The sequence below is a fragment of the Ctenopharyngodon idella genome, chromosome 21, assembly GCF_019924925.1.
Source record: "Ctenopharyngodon idella isolate HZGC_01 chromosome 21, HZGC01, whole genome shotgun sequence".
Classification (NCBI taxonomy): domain Eukaryota; kingdom Metazoa; phylum Chordata; class Actinopteri; order Cypriniformes; family Xenocyprididae; genus Ctenopharyngodon; species Ctenopharyngodon idella.
In genome coordinates, this window is record NC_067240.1 from 2,079,364 (window position 1) to 2,096,775 (window position 17,412).

At 35.0% G+C, this 17,412-nt stretch overlaps 1 protein-coding gene across 2 annotated transcripts; it reads right to left on the reverse strand.

Moving 5' to 3' along the window:
• Positions 1-4,795: 4,795 nt before the first annotated feature.
• LOC127503444 (gastrula zinc finger protein XlCGF8.2DB-like) lies at positions 4,796-15,352 on the reverse strand. Of its 2 annotated transcripts, XM_051877273.1 has the most exons (3): positions 13,165-13,250; positions 8,657-8,770; positions 4,796-8,474 (listed from the first exon to the last, which is right to left on the reverse strand). In XM_051877273.1, exons 2-3 carry the CDS (start codon positions 8,712-8,714, stop codon positions 7,603-7,605), a joined length of 930 nt encoding a protein of 309 aa, XP_051733233.1. In that variant the 5' UTR covers positions 8,715-8,770; positions 13,165-13,250; the 3' UTR covers positions 4,796-7,602. The 2 variants fall into 2 exon arrangements, with proteins under 2 accessions (XP_051733233.1, XP_051733234.1); XM_051877274.1 differs by lacking the exons at positions 8,657-8,770; positions 13,165-13,250 and adding an exon at positions 15,280-15,352.
• Between the last annotated feature and the right edge of the window lie 2,060 nt (positions 15,353-17,412).

The following is a 17,412-nucleotide window of genomic DNA, read 5'->3' on the forward strand; positions in this document are numbered from 1 at the left end:
GAAACAGTAAAAATCTGGTCTTATAGATCAGGGATAGGCAACGTCGGTCCTGGAGGGCCGCTGTCCTGCAGAGTTAACTCTGCAGTCATAGAACGGCTTTGCAAGTAAAGTTTTGTAAGTAAAAATGTATAGAAAAATTTATTTTGTTTCATTTATAAATTAATTGACATGACAAAAAACGTACAGAATAATTTATTTTTTCACTTACAAATTATAACTTGCATAAAAATAATGTATAAAACAATCTCTTTTTTTGTTTTACAAATTTTAATTTACATGACCAAAATTATTGTTGCGGGCTTTGTATAGGGTGAGGCCTATTTGTTATAATACACGAGAGAGTACAGGTGCTGGTCATATAATTAGAATATCATCAAAAAGTTGATTTATTTCACTAATTCCATTCAAAAAGTGAAACTTGTATATTATATTCATTCATTACACACAGACTGATATATTTCAAATTCTTATTTCGTTTAATTTTGATTATAACTGACAACTAAGGAAAATCCCAAATTCAATATCTCAGAAAATTAGAATATTGTGAAAAGGTTCAATATTGAAGACACCTGGTGCCACACTCTAATCAGCTAATTAACTCAAAACACCTGCAAAGGCCTTTAAATGGTCTCTCAGTCTAGTTCTATAGGCTACACAATCATGGGGAAGACTGCTGACTTGACAGTTGTCCAAAAGACGACCATTGACACCTTGCACAAGGAGGGCAAGACACAAAAGGTCATTGCAAAAGAGGCTGGCTGTTCACAGAGCTCTGTGTCCAAACACATTAATAGAGAGGCGAAGGGAAGGAAAAGATGTGGTAGAAAAAAGTGTACAAGCAATAGGGATAACCACACCCTGGAGAGGATTGTGAAACAAAACCCATTCAAAAATGTGGGGGAGATTCACAAAGAGTGGACTGCAGCTGGAGTCAGTGCTTCAAGAACCACTACGCACAGACGTATGCAAGACATGGGTTTCAGCTGTCGCATTCCTTGTGTCAAGCCACTCTTGAACAACAGACTGCGTCAGAAGCGTCTCGCCTGGGCTAAAGACAAAAAGGACTGGACTGCTGCTGAGTGGTCCAAAGTTATGTTCTCTGATGAAAGTAAATTTTGCATTTCCTTTGGAAATCAGGGTCCCAGAGTCTGGAGGAAGAGAGGAGAGGCACACAATCCACGTTGCTTGAGGTCCAGTGTAAAGTTTCCACAGTCAGTGATGGTTTGGGGTGCCATGTCATCTGCTGGTGTTGGTCCACTGTGTTTTCTGAGGTCCAAGGTCAACGCAGCCGTATACCAGGAAGTTTTAGAGCACTTCATGCTTCCTGCTGCTGACCAACTTTATGGAGATGCAGATTTCATTTTCCAACAGGACTTGGCACCTGCACACAGTGCCAAAGCTACCAGTACCTGGTTTAAGGACCATGGTATCCCTGTTCTTAATTGGCCAGCAAACTCGCCTGACCTTAACTCCATAGAAAATCTATGGGATATTGTGAAGAGGAAGATGCGATATGCCAGACCCAACAATGCAGAAGAGCTGAAGGCCACTATCAGAGCAACCTGGGCTCTTATAACACCTGAGCAGTGCCACAGACTGATTGCCACGCCGCATTGCTGCAGTAATTCAGGCAAAAGGAGCCCCAACTAAGTATTGAGTGCTGTACATGCTCATACTTTTCATGTTCATACTTTTCAGTTGGCCAAGATTTCTAAAAATCCTTTCTTTGTATTGGTCTTAAGTAATATTCTAATTTTCTGAGGTACTGAATTTGGGATTTTCCTTAGTTGTCAGTTATAATCATCAAAATTAAAAGAAATAAACATTTGAAATATATCAGTCTGTGTGTAATGAATGAATATAATATACAAGTTTCACTTTTTGAATGGAATTAGTGAAATAAATCAACTTTTTGATGATATTCTAATTATATGACCAGCACCTGTATAATGTTATTAATATGACAGCCACAATCATAGTTATTAATGTTTTGCGTTGCTGTTTGAGCGCTCGCGCTGAGCTAAAAATTATCATCAGTACAATAAAGCTCTGCGGGTTATTTACCTCAACGAAACGCATCCTATATTAATCAGATATTTATACTACATAAATTTAACATTACGCCTTTTATCTGCACAAATGAAGCTTGAACTAAGTTATGCGCTAATCAGAATGTTTAACTCCAGTAGTAGCTCTTCCCACAACAACGCGCTGAAACAACACATTGAATTCACAACGTTTTATTACAATAGTGTTCTCATTATAATGTTATGTAAATGACAGTCCCAGTAGTTATTAATGTTGTGCTCTACAAACAAATTTTTACTAGTCATATCTGTCCATTGACTCATTTTTAATTAGAGAGCTCTACAATTGAATTCTCACTAGTCAGAATTCCAATTAGAGCTCTCTAATTCAGTTCTTACTATAGCAAAAATGCAATTGCTGAGCTCTCTAATTGAATTTTTACTAGTAGGAATTGCATTGTAGAGCTCTCTATTCTGCACTACCTCATTATGATAATTACGCGGCCTTACGCATATTTACAAAATGGCCGACTGCACTTAGGTTGTTCAGTCAAGCCGTTTTTAATGATGAATAGCAATGCAGAGGCTCTAATGATAAGCATATATATATATATATATATATATATATATATATATTAAAAAAAAAAATTTAATGATTAAAATCATTTTTCTCATTCTGCTTAGCACCTTTTTGATGATGAACATGGAAATTTGGCTATTTCTTTAACACTATCTCAGACAGTAACACAAAGTTGATTCTGCGCTAAATTTGATTTAACATTTAATGTTTTATTATATCAAAAGACAAAGACCTTGTTAATGGTTTTCAGTTTGTTAAAGGTAATTAACGCAACAGTTTTTTTAATAATGGAAGAATATGTAAAAAGTATGGTATTTAGGGTAAAATAATAGTAGCCTATGCAAGAAATAATTTCTGTATTTTTAAAATGAAAATGAGCACAAAGGTTGCTGGCCGCACACCGAAACCAGTACAGACTGAAGAAGTCTATCAAAACATTTTTATTTTATAAGTTGCATCATGCAAAAAGTGCAAAGTCCATGTGAATTAAAAATAGGTAGACATATGGTAGGCTTATATGTAGCTCAACTTCTGCAAACATGTTACAGTGCATAATAAACATGATATTTGATGATATTTGTCTAAACTTTATCAATACTAGACATGCTGACCAGTAGCAAGTTCTCTTAGAGGAAACACTGGAGTGTTTTTGTTGCTCTTTTATAATTTGTAGAGTATAAAGATGTTAATGTAGTGATTAAATAAAAATTGGCTGCTGGTCTGTTTCCGGATTGAATATAAACTTTTATTGTTTGTTTTTAAATCTCTAAATGGGTTGGCACCAAAATACCTGGAGACATTAGCAAACCGGCACCTCTGCTAGGCCCCTGAGTTCCTCTGATCAGCTTCTTTTAGTGGTTCCTAGATCCAGATTAAAAGTCAGGGGGGATCGTGCTTTTTCAGTCACTGCCCCAAACTTTGGAACTCATTGCCTTCATGTATCAGATCACTCAGACCATTTCTAGTTTTGAAGGGGTAATAAATTCTGTCATTTATTACTCACCCTCATGTCATTCCACACCTGTAAGATTTATCTTCGGAACAAAAATTCCGAAGCAAGATACAAAGCAAGATAATTAACACTTTCAAATGCCCAGAAAGCTCCTAAAGACATATTTAAAACAGTTCATGTGACTACAGTGGTTCAACCTTAATGTTATGAAGCGATGAGAATACTTTTTGTGTGGCAAAAAAAATAAAAATAAATAAAATAAAATAAAATAACGACATTATTCAACAATATCTAGTGATGGGCGATTTCAAAACACTGCTTCATGAAGGTCTATGAATCTTTTGTTTCGAATCAGTGGTTCGGAGCGTGTATCAAACTCCCAAAGTCACGTGAACCATTGAAATTCCGAAACACTTATGACGAAACAAAGCCTTGTTTACTGAAATCACGTGTCTTTGGTAGTTTGATACACGCTCTGAACCACTGATTCGAAACAAAAGTTTCGTAAAGCTTTGAAGCTTCATGAAGCAGTGTTTTGAAATCGCCCATCCACAGACACAGTACAGTTTAAATACCCAGGTTAATTTCCTATTTTGTACATTTGTGAAAGTTGATATTTTAAGAAGAAACTGGAAAATAAAAAAAACTTTTCAGTTTAAAACAGTGATTTATTAATGCAGAGTTGATACATTACAATGCATAGACAATTGGAACCCTTTGTTGCCTGGAAATACCAATCAGCATGTTTTGTTCCTTTTTTTCTGTTTATGTAATAAATTACACAAGATGTGAGTGGATATATATGTAATGACATTATATAATTATAATAATAATAAATCACCTCTTGAAAGCCATACTAACTTTAAGCAAATAAACTGAATTTGTTAGATAATAGACTGACTGATGTCATTCAGTTAGTTTTACTATACTTACTCCCCAACATAAACAAAAGCAATCCCACTAAATTTTGTGGCATTTTGACCTCCCCACAATTTCCAATGTTGAACAAACAATCTTAACTAATCCTCATAAATGTTATTTAAAAAAATAAAAATAAAAAGTTCTGCAAGAAAACCATCTTTAGCTTTGGAAGAATATCAAACTAATTGCTTGAAAGTGAGGCAATGCTTTTTTCTTTTTTTCTTTTCTTTTTCTAATATTTTGTTTAGATTTCCCTCCAGTATGAACTCTCTCATGAGATTTCAAGGCACCTATCTGAGCAAAACTCTTTCCACAGTGTGAGCACTTGTACGGTTTCTCTCCAGTATGAATTCTCTGGTGTTTTTTCAAGTCGCAGGACAAAGTAAAGGTCTTCCCACAGTCAGAGCACATATAAGGTCTCCCAAACACCTTAAAATGGGAATATTCCCCAGCATTTAATCTCTCATGAACGGCTGTGGGAGCGGTGTGAATTGTGGTTCTCATTTAGCAATGCTCATCCCACTTACAATCACTCTCAATTATCCATCTTTAAAGTCCCCCAGTTTAATTTTATCCTTGTAAAAAAAAAAAAGCCTTATATAGCTTGAATGTAACTCTACACCCTTGCTTCATGCAGTATAAGCAGGGCTATGAATATGCAAATTAATCTCTGCCTTCATTCAATCACACTAGCCCAGAGACCCACGTGGTCAACTTTTACTCAAATTACTGAGGTAAACGCTGCACAAAGGTATCACTCTTTACAATGTCAGACATATAATGGTAATTAATATGATTAGCCTTTTGCTTGACTGCATTGTCAAACAGCTAATAATGTGTTGCTAATGTTACACAAACCATGTTCTCAAAATCAATCTTTAGAAACGCTTTGAACAACTTGGAACATCAGTGGAGAAAGGCATATAGTTCATCATAACATCATAATATACATCATATACATAATTCACCCGCTATATTGCTAAAAGTACATGATTTTTCATATCAACAGATGCACATGGTTTGTCTGAAAGCATATTAAAAACACCACATAGACATATAAACATTAAAAACTTGATTTTCACCACAGGGTGTCTTTAAGTGTTTTGTTTCAATAGTCATTTAGAAACAATTCCATGAGCTTTTGTCTTTAGCTTCTACCGTTGAGATCGTATGTGTAAATAGTCCTTCCAGAATCAACAAAAAGTTAATCACTTAAAAAAATAAAGTGGAATTAAAGATTTTGTTTTGTAATTTACATTTAGTACTGCCTTGAATAATCAATTTCACAGATGTTTCAGATTTGATACTGTGTGTTGCCCACTGTTCTTCAGAAAAATACTAAATTACTTATAGCTATAATGAAATTATCTATTACATGAGATATGATTTATCATAGACTGATTAAATTAAAGATGTTGGGAGATTTGGGAGAACGTCATCCAGACTGTAAATAAAGATGAGCATCAAATGGCTGCTGTGTTTGCCAACTTACGGTTATTTCTTTAACGCATCTTAGTATTTTATCCTCTCAAAAGTGGTGTTATTGTTTCTATATTTCCAGCACTGTTAAACTATCAGTTCTTCAATTCAGTTCAGAGAGAAGTTGAAAGAATATTGATGAGGGTTGAATGCTGTAATCAGACCACTAACTTGTATAACTACAACTAGTGATGAGGACACAAATTATACACTTCATTAATTGATCATTAATATTAGTAAATGTAATTTATTATGCTTTTATGATAACGTGCAATTGTTTGGTAAAGGTGTCATTACACATGTGGGCTGAGCTCTTGTTGCATTTACACTATTTCTAACAGCAGTTTGAGTGTTTTTACCTTTTATTTTGAAAGCTACATTTCTCCTATCGTCACTACCTCCCCCAGGCTACTGCACACAACAGTTCATTATAAATGAACAGTCTGCCATCTACTGCACTGGAGTCATGTCAAGAGAATTATGTTTGTATAATGGGGTGATTTACTTGTTATAAAATCAGTTACAGTTCTTAATTCATGTACATTTTGTGAAAAAGTATTCAAAAATCCTTGCTATTTTTCAAATGCAGTGCTGGGGTAGTAACTGATTGCATGTAATCTGGATTACATAATCCGATTCCAAAATTGAAGTACTTGTAATTAGATTATATTACGTTGTAAAATACTACAGAGAGCTTTTTATTGATTACATGATTACATATTATTCAAACAACGGCAGTAAATCACAAACAAAACACTCCCATCGCTTCAGAAAACTGAGGTCAATCCATTTCATTAAAAAGAGCTTAATTTGTGTTCATAAGATGAACTAAAGACTTAAGGATTTTAGGTGAGTAATTAATGACAACATTTTCATTTTTGGGTGAACTATCTTTAAGCGATTCAAAATATACAAGTTTCTTTTTTTCTTGTTGTAACAATTTTGATGTAACACAATGTAAGTTGCTATAAATAAAACAAATGACAATAATAATAACAACAACAACAGTGCTTCACCAGAATAACAAAGTAAATTTGTACACAATTATTTTTACACAAAGTTTTACTATATTTACTCCCCAATATGAACAAAAGTGTTCATACTAAATTTGGGCATTTTGACCTTCCTGAGTTGAACATACAACCAATATTTATTACTAAATTTAACAAATGTCTCTCTTTGATGATGCTGATATGTTGCAATAAATTCCATCTTTTGCTCTATTAGAATTATATCAAGATATTTACTTGAAAGTGAAGAACCTGAACATGAACATTGCTTTCTAGACAACCTTTTCTCATGAAACTGTAGATTAGATGATTGGCTCCTCCCACGTGAAGAGTACTGGTGTACTAGGAGCTCTCTCGTGATCTTTCACGGATTCTGACCGAGTGAAACTCTTTCCACAGTGTGAGCACTGGTGAGGTTTCTCTCCAGTATGAACTCTCCGAGTCGCCAGATGAAATAAAGGTCCTCCCACAGTCTCACATCAGTATGAATAAGATCGTGCATTTTTTAAAGAATGCAGTGGTAAAAAATTCTTTCTACAAAAAGAACAAAAGTTTCAGCAGCATGAAGGTTTGTTCTTAAAGTCTGATGCCACAACAAATGTTTTATCACACTGATCACAGCTTAACAACTCTCTAGTGAGAGCGCAGATGATTGTTAAGAACACTTTTGAATTTAAAGCTCTTTCCGCACTGATTGCATGTAAATGGTCTTTCACCAGTGTGAATTCTCATGTGCTCATTAAAGTTTCCTTTGTGATTGAAACTCTTTCCACACTGAGTGCATATGAACGTTTTCTCTCCAGTGTGAATTCTCATGTGTTCATTAAAGTGTCCCTTCTGAATGAAACTCTTTCCGCACTGAGAGCATGTATAAGGCCTTTCTCCAGTGTGAGATCTCAGGTGGAAATTTAAGCTTTCTTTGTGAATGAAACTCTTTCCACACTGAGAGCATGTAAACGGTTTTTCTCCAGTGTGAATTCTAATGTGCACATTTAAGTTTCCTTTGTTATTGAAACACTTTCCACACTGACTGCATGTGAACGGCTTTTCTCCATTGTGAATTCTCATGTGCAAATTTAAGCTTTCTTTGTAAATGAAACTCTTTCCACACTGAGAGCATGTGAACGGCTTTTCTCCAGTGTGAATCCTCATGTGCACATTTAAGCTTCTTTTGTGAAAGAATCTTTTTTCACAACGGGTGCATGTGAACAGCTTTTCTCCACTGTGAATTCTCATGTGCACATTTAAATGACCTTTATGAATGAAACTCTTTTCACACTGAGCACATGTGAATGGTCTTTCTCCAGTGTGAATTCTCATGTGCACATTTAAGTTTTTTTTATGCATGTAACTTTTTCCACACTCAGAGCAGGTGAAAAAATCTTTGATTCCAGTTTTTTGAGTGCATTTCAGTGTGAAATTCTTTTCAGTCTGTGAAATGATTGCGTTTCCATCTTCATTTAGGAAATAAGGTTTTTGAAACTGATGCCATTGGTCTCCTTTCACTTCCCAAAATTCAATTAAAGAAAGACAAATGAGAAAAATAAATATAGGTGAACCTCGATTAAGCAAAAATCCAGTTTACTATCAAGTCTGGTAGTATCTTACTCTAAATAAATTTTTATATGTCAGTTTTCATCTTAATGTTCCTCATCAGTCATTAAAGAGAATGAAGGAAAACACCAACCTATTAGTTCCTCTGTATCTTCATCTTTTATTCTGCAGGGTTCTTCCTTAAACTCCATCTTTACAATAGTATGTCAGTAGTTTCTCCTGCAGTAATTCCTCCTTGCTTCTTCACCTGTGGGAAGATGGGAATATACCAATATAGCATTTCTTATGCATGGCTTTAGTGAAGGTGTGAATTGTGGTCACTATGTACTCATTTAGCAGATGCTGTTGATCAATTTGGAATTATCCAGGTATTTTTTTTTCATTGTGGCATTGTCACAAAAAAAGTTAAATTCCTGGATTCGTTGCAACAATATAACTTGTGACCTTATTTATTGTGACATGAGAAATACTAAAAAAAGCATTTACATTTACATTAACAAATAATATTAAACATTTAAATGAATGAAAGCATTCGCTGCTAGCAGACATTTCATGATTAGTTATAGTCAACAAATAACACAGAGGCATACATATTAACAAAACTACTTCAGATAGACTGTGGGTGATGTTACCCGACCAATTCAGTGCAGTTCATTAATGTTTTTTGATGTAACTTGTGACGAGAAACGGAGTGGCATGTTTTAAAGGGTTAGTTCACCCAAAAATGAAATTTCTGTCATTAATTACTCACCCTCATGTCGTTCCACACCCGTAAGACCTTCGTTCATCTTTAGAACACAAATTAAGATATTTTTGATAAAATCCGATGGCTCAGTGAAAGGTGCTTTCAGATGCCGAGAAAGGTACTAAAAACATTTCATGTGTCTACAGTGGTTCAACCTTAATGTTGCGATGAGAATGAAGCGGCGAGAATACTTTCTGTGCGGCAAAAACAACAACTTTATTCAACAATATCTAGATGGGCGATTTCAAAACACTGCTTCATGAAGCTTCGAAGCTTTACAAATCTTTTGTTTCGAATCAGTGGTTCGGAGCCTGTATCAAACTACCAAATGAACCATTGAAATAACGAAGCCTCGTTTACTGAAATCACGTAACTTCTGAAAACAAAAGATTCGTAAAGCTTCGAAGTAGTGGGCTGCATTGGGTTTGGGCTCCCGCGGGACCCAACGCAAATCTCGCGGGAGCGGGCGGTTTTACCTTTGCTGCGGGCGGGAGTGGGACGCACAAGTCTGGGACCGCAGTCAGTCAGCAATATACTTTTCCTTCATAGTAATATGGAGTAAGCAATGCAAGGCCCAGTGATCAAATTCATTTGTTTGTTAAGTAGGCCATGCTATTTTTATTTATTTTTCTTTTTTGCAATAGCCTGTTAAGCAAGCTATTGCTATCTGAGATTTTTTTTTTTTTGGAGGCATTCTATTTATTTTATTTCGTTTTGTGTTTAATTTGTTTAAAGTATATCTAGCCTATTTTATAAGTCCTATGTGTTTATTTATTTAATAAGTTAAAGTTAGCCTATTTCTTATTGTGCTTTGGTTTATTTACTTAAACTGTTTGTTAATGGTTAAACTGTTTGTTTACTGTCCTGGAATGTCTGACCAGGACAGTACGGATGGTGCGGGTGCGGGTTTAAGAAAACAGTCCCGCGCAGGGCTCTACTTTGAAGCTTCATGAAACAATGTTTTGAAATTGCCCATCACTAGACATTGTTGAATAAAGTTGTTATTTTGTTTTGGTTTTTTTTGGCGCACAAAAAGTATTTTTCATAACATTAAGTTTGAACCACTGTAGTCACATGAACTGTTTTAAATATGTCTTTAGTAGCTTTCTGCGCATCTGAAAGTATTAATTATCTTGCTGGCTATGGAGGCCTCACTGAGACATCGGATTTTATCAAAAATATCTTAGTTTGAGTTCCGAAGATGAATGAAGGTCTTACGGGTGTGGAACAACATGAAGGTGAGTGATTAATGACAGAATTTCATTTTTGGGTGAACTAACCCTCAGCAGCCTAAATGCCTCCAGCCTCTCAACCGCCACCAGTACTACATATTAATAATAATAATAATGATAAAAACGTTTAGCGCCTTTTCAAAGATCAAGTGATATTTGAAAATACAATTTATTTTAATACTTTTTATAAAAACAACTTATTCATTGTAAAGTATTAAGTTTCTAACCTCAGAAAAACGAACTCTTGGGACATTCTAAAATTCTTAACGTGGCTTAATGTACTAAGACAGTGATATTAACAGACCAAACTCAGTCAATATGATAATAATAAAGTATACTATGTACAGAAAAGCAGTTGAGCCCAATTTCACGTTAAGCGTTTTCCTCACATAGAAAACGCTTAACATGGCTTAATGTACTAAGACAGTGATATTAAAAGACCAAACTCAGTAAACACCATGCTAATGAACCATATGTACAGCAAAGCAGACAAGCCCAAAATATGAACGCAATTCGTTTAATTTCACGTTAAGCGTTTTCCTCCCATAGAAAACCATTATAAAGAAAGCGCTTAATGTAGCCTATACTAAGTGTTATTAAAAGATCAAATTCTGCACAAACCAATTTTTCTGTATAGTATGCTTTATTAGTATAGTGTTTACTAAGTTTGATCTTTTAATGGCATGTCTTTATACAGTAAGCCACGTTAAGAGTTTTCTTTATGGGAGGAAAACGCTTAACGTGTAATTAAACGTTCATATTCTGGGCTCATCTGCTTTTCTGTACGTAGTATGCTCTATTAGTATGGTGTTTACTAGGGGTGTAAGAAAATATCGATACACGTGAATATCGCAATATTATGTTTAGCGATACTGTATCGATTCTCAAAAACACTGTATCGATATTTATTTAATTATTTATTTACATCCAACATTCGTGGGTTTGTTCGGCTTATACCACACACTGTATAAAACCCAACCGCTAGCCTAGATGTCAGCGTTATCTCAGAGCGTAAACTGACGCGGAGCCGGAGCGCAAGGTGCATAGCTAGCGTTAGCATTAGCAAACCCAGCTCACAACACGATAGAATTATTCCGCTCCCGCGGTATACAGAGCTGAAGTGTGGACTCATTTTGGCTTCAACTATAAAGAAACCACTAAGGAGATCGACAAGAGTCAGCTGTTTGCAAAATAGGCCATCCAAAACTCGGGAAACGCATTGAATCTGAGAGCTCACTTAATATCCCGACGCCATCCGCGCTGCTGAGAGAGGCGTTCGACAGAATGTGATATGTACTGCACGCTTTCCTCTCAGTAACAAAATAAATACAACAAAAATGACAGCGGTGACAGCAAAAAGAAAGCATCTGATCATAGTGATGTGGATATGTTTGCACCAGCTCTGTTCAGCACTTCAGTCAAGGCACGTTTATTTAAATAGCAATAGACTGCTTTAAAGCAAGCAGCTACAGTATTAAATATAAAACAGACATTCATGAAATGGACTATGTACTAGTTGTTAAATAGTTTAGAAATTAAAAACTGCTATACAGTAAACCTTTAAAACATACACCTAAATAACCTAAATAGATTGCACAAAATAGTGATTAGTGATATAAATGCAAATGATGCTGTATTGGTTAAATAAAATAAAGTTGTTTTCAGGTTTTATGCATGGTGGTGTGTTCTTTATGACCGTTTTTTCTAAAATTAGATCCTCTTTCTAAAAAAAAATCAAGAAATATCGCAATATATCGCTTTTCTTACAGTATCGCAATATATCATAATATGTTGTATCGTAACCCCTGTATCGTGATACGTATCGTATCGTGAGATTCTTGGCAATACACAGCCCTATAGTGTTTACTAAGTTTGCTTTGTTAATAACACTGTCTTAGTAAATTAAGCCAAGTTAAGCTTTTTCACGTTAAGCGTTTTTTGAACATCCCCGAACGGGGACTGCTGTTGAAGTTGATTAAGAAAAAGGAGTTGTGCTGGTTCAGTATCTGCTATGTTGTCAGGCTATATGCGTGTCATTATTTTCACAACTTTATTCGAAATAAAACGTCTCACACCTCAGAAAAAATGTTCCTGCTCTGTCAGTGGTTATTCTGCGGCGCGCGCTCTCTTCAATTGGGCGCGCAAATGTGGAGGCGCGCGCTGTATCACTTCATATAAAGAGCATTCCCTCTGACTTGGTGAAAATAACTACATTTCGAGGGAAATTTAAATTTTGTGACCGACGTTGAATTATTTTTATTAATTTTAAGTATAAAATTCTGGTCACCAGAACGTAAAAGTGTAATTATTTGATAATCATGAAGCACCTATGGCGTACAGTTTCTTTTGTTTTGGGCTGATCCAGACAACTTGATTATTGTTCATGAGCCTAAATTCCAGCCACGCAAGAAAACATGCAATCTACCTGAGTGAAGACGTGAAGAGAAAATAAAGTCGTGTTTCACTCTTGTACAGTTTCAATTCGTTAGGTTTATCAGAGTCAGATATTTCAGTAGCCTCTATGGCAGACTGTTTTTGATTCACTAAAATGAACCGGCTCTTAAGAGTCATTTGTTCAGGAATCGGACACTGGTCTAACTCAGTACATGATTAAATGATCAGATGTAGATTTCTTATAAAAAATGACTAAATAAATGTACTCACAGAGTCTGAAACAGCAAAGCTCAGTTTTACAAACCCAAGATGGCTTCAACAAACGTAGGTGGTTGAAATGAAAACAAATGCCGCCACCTAGAGGAAGATCTGTAATATTAACTAATGTCATAATTTCATGAAGGAAAATATGAAGCAGAAATGATTCAGTCATTTTTACTGGAACTTGAATGCTCCAGATTTTCATAATGTAACATCACGTCCTTCGCTTCATGTTAATTTTTATATTCAAAACAATGTTATAGGAGTCACTTTGTTTTAAAGAACAATTTGCTATTTAGATAAAACATCAAATACAATATTAAAACCCATTTGATGTACACAGGGATGCATACTCTTGATTTCAGTAGTCACTGAAATACTAAAATACTAATACAACACAGTGTTGCCAGTAAGTTACTGGGAAAACCCTTATAAATGTCTTGACATTCATATTGATGGACAATTATTGTAGGTTTTTAGTGGCTGTTTTTTTTTTTTTTAACCATACTTACAAAGACTGTGTAATTAAGTTCTTACGTTATTTTTTTATCTATATTGGCCATTTTAAAAACAGGTATTTTTTCACCTCCACAGACAGTACAGTTTTCATATCCAGTTTGATTTTCTATTGTGTGTATTTGTGAAAGAAAACTGAAAAAAAATCTGAACTTTTTTTTGTTTAAAACTGATTTACTAATGCAGAGTTGATTCATTCCTATGCACAGCTACAATTGAAAGCCTTTGATTACAGTCGCCTGAAGAAAATTTGTTGATTAACTCAATCAGTAAGTACAACGTTTTGTTCTTTTTCTGTTAATGTAACATAAATTACACAAAATGCAATTGGATATGGATTATGACATTAATAATAATGCATCTGCCATCGCCTCTTAACAGCCAGTCTCTTTTTAAGTTGGCAATGCTTTTTCTTATGAATATTTCCCTCCAGTATGAACTCTCTCATGAGATTTCAAGGGACCTATCTGAGTAAAACTCTTTCCACAGTGTGAGCACTTGTACGGTTTCTCTCCAGTATGAATTCTCTGGTGTTTTGTCAAGTCGCAGGATAAAGTAAAGGTCTTCCTACAGTCAGAGCACAAATAAGGTCTCACACCAGTATGAATACGCTCATGCTGTTGTAAATTTTGCAGAAATGAAAAACTTTTTCCACAAAAAGAACACATGTGGGGCTTCTCAGCAGAATGAACATTTGATAAAACAATGTTTTAACAAATGTTTTATCACACTGATCACAGACTTCACCTCGGAGTGAATGCGCAAATGATTTTTGAGAATGATTTTGGATGTGAAAATCTTTCTGCACTGAGTGCATGAGAACATATTTTCTTCAGTGTGAGATTTCATGTGCAGATTTAAGTTTCTTTTACGCATGAAACTCTTTCCACACTCAGAGCAGGTAAGAGGTCCTTCAGTATGAGATCTCATGTGCACATTTAAGTGTCCTTCCAGAGTGAAACTCTTTTCACACTTAGTGCACGAGAACAGATTTTCTCCAGTGTGAATTCTCATGTGAAAATTAAAGTTTCTTTTATTTATGAAACTCTTTCCACACTCAGAGCAGGAGAAAGGTCCTTCTTCAGTATGAGATCTCATGTACACATTTAAGTGTCCTTTCATAGTGAAACTCTTTCCACACTTAGTGCACGAGAACAGATTTTGTCCAGTGTTAATTCTCATGTGCACATTTAAATTTTCTTTACGCATGAAAACATTTCCACACACAGATCAGGCAAGAGGTCCTTTGTCTAGTTTTTTTTTTATCTTGTTTTTGTGTGCAATTCTCTTCAGTCTGTGAAATGGCAGCATTTCCATTTTCATTTGTGAAATGTTGAGGTTTTTGAAACCAGTGGTGTTTGTCTTCATTCACTTCCATTGAGTCTAAAATCAACATATTAAATTCCCAAAATTAAATTAAAGAAAGCCAAATGAGAACAAACAGAAATATAAGTGAGCTTGTATTTAACAAAAATCTACTTTACAACTCTACTAGTACAGCCTACAGTACTACAACAGTCAACTAGTATCTAGTTTTAAATTTTATATGTCAGTTTTCATCTTAATGTTCCTCATCAGTCATTAAAGGGAATAAAGGAAAACACCAACCTATTAGTTCCTCTGTATCTTCATCTTTTATTCTGCAGGGTTCTTCCTTAATCTCCATTTTACAAGTCAGTAGTTTCTCCTGGAGTAATTCCTCCAGCTTGCTTCTTCTTCTCCTGTGGGGAGATGGGAATATTCCCCAGCATTTAAACTCTCATGAACGGCTGTGTGAGCGGCTTCACTGACTGAAATGAGTGCGGGTTCTGTAGTAAAGTGCAGATGTAATGTGTAAGCAATGGCTCCACCATAACAAGAATAGCAATGTACAGTGAGACCTTTAAGATCATTTACAAGTAAGGACATTTTATTTTTACAACTAATTCAAATGGAATTTCAGAAATATATTGATAGGAATATATTTTAGTAATCTATGAGTCAGCATTTGCATTGATTGTATATATTTTGACATGCCATATTTTTGTCCTGGGCTAGTTATTACTGTTAATCGAGAGTGAATCATGCATTTATATGTATATGTCACTTCCAAAACTTTTGCACTGTGTAATTGGCCATCGTTCCCCTTAGAAGCATGAAAAACTTGTATTCAATGGATTAGTAGCTATAGGGTACAGCAGGGCTAAAGGCGCCTTTGATTTTAAAACACTTAATGGCACAAAGACTTGCCATAACACTTTCCAAAACATCCGCTTTTCAAGATGCACATGAAAATTTGCCTGATCCTTGACGCAATATGGGCAGCAGCGCAAAGTTGATTCTGTGCTGAACAGATTTAAGTCGCAAAATAAGAATCACTAAAATTATTGAATATATTTTGAGATAAAGGTGTTCTTAATGATTTTCAGTTTTGTTCAAGGTAATTAGTTTTTCAATAATGGAAGAATATGTCCAAGTATGGTATTTTGGGGTACAAATACCATACTTTAATACCATACAGCCTCTGCTGTTGGGGCTGAAGGCACAACAATTAACATGATAAACAGCTGACTAACTTCTCCATTTGTTGACATGACATGGTTAGATTTAGATGGTAAATATCATATATTTAGTTGGGTATCCACCTTAGAGATACCATATTTATAATGAAACCATTATATTTATATTAATCATTTTAATTATATCATAATGTAAATCTATGGTAAAATATTATGGGATCTCTTTCAATGCTTTCAGAATCTTTACTTTTTAAGATCATTTCGTTTCTGTATTTTTAAAATATATTTTTATATAAACATTTTAATGACAGTATATTTATTGAACAAAAATGAATTATTTTATTTATCAAAATGAACAGAAAATAGTACAAACTCTGCTAAAGTGATTGTTTTGATCAAGTATTAACTTACACATTATTAAAAATGTTATTTTATCTAAAGTATTTGTAATACTGTGTGCCTTTTTTACCCCATGTGTCTGGTAAAAGGTCCCCCTCGCCACCTAATACATTTTTAAGATTTTTTAACAAAATAAACCACTTTTATGATTTATTTTCACACGAAATCTGTTGCTCCATAAATGTTCAATACAAACATATATGTTTTGTCTGCAATCATACGTTATGGGCGTAGTGAAAAGCAGTTTTGAGCGGCTGGTGACTGGATTCTTAACTTAAACACCTCTGATTCAGGGTTGCCAGGTTTTCACAACAAAACCCGCTCAATTGCTTCTCAAAACTAGCCCAATGGCATTTCAGGTGGGTCCCACGGTAAAAAATTGCGTTCCGGGGGGGGTAAAATTGGCGTTTTTGGCGGGGCTCCCCTGGTAAAATCCACATTCCAGGGACCAAATATCACGTTATTTTGGGTCGATTCAACCCACGGACATGAAAAACAACCCACGGCAACAGTCAGTAGCCCAATTCCGCGGGAAAACTGCGGACTTGGCAACAGTGCTGTGATTGGCCAATGCATCGACAGCAACAAACATGTCTGTGATTGGTAACACTTCTCAGTAGTAGGAAAGTAGGAACATTTACTTTCTCCAGAGTGCAAACTCAAAAATGCAATAGAGTTTGACAAATCTGTTTCACCAATAATATTATATTATTATATATTAGTGTTCTTGCTTTCATTTCAGAGTGCTTATATTTAAATTTGACTTTGTGATGTATTTAATTTTTTTAACAAAAAATAACTGTGATCAAACATTAATTTGCGGACCCCCGGTTGAAGACCCTTG

What these genes read in the sequence shown, in the direction of transcription:
- LOC127503444 (XM_051877274.1), bottom strand. Translation starts at nt 15,337, where the DNA reads ATGGAGATTAAGGAAGAACCCTGCAGAATAAAAGATGAAGATACAGAG. An exon ending in AGATACAGAGGAACTAATAG is followed by an intron (nt 8,475 to 15,279) that starts GTTGGTGTTTTC and finishes AATTTTGGGAAG; the next exon opens with TGAAAGGAGACCAATGGCAT.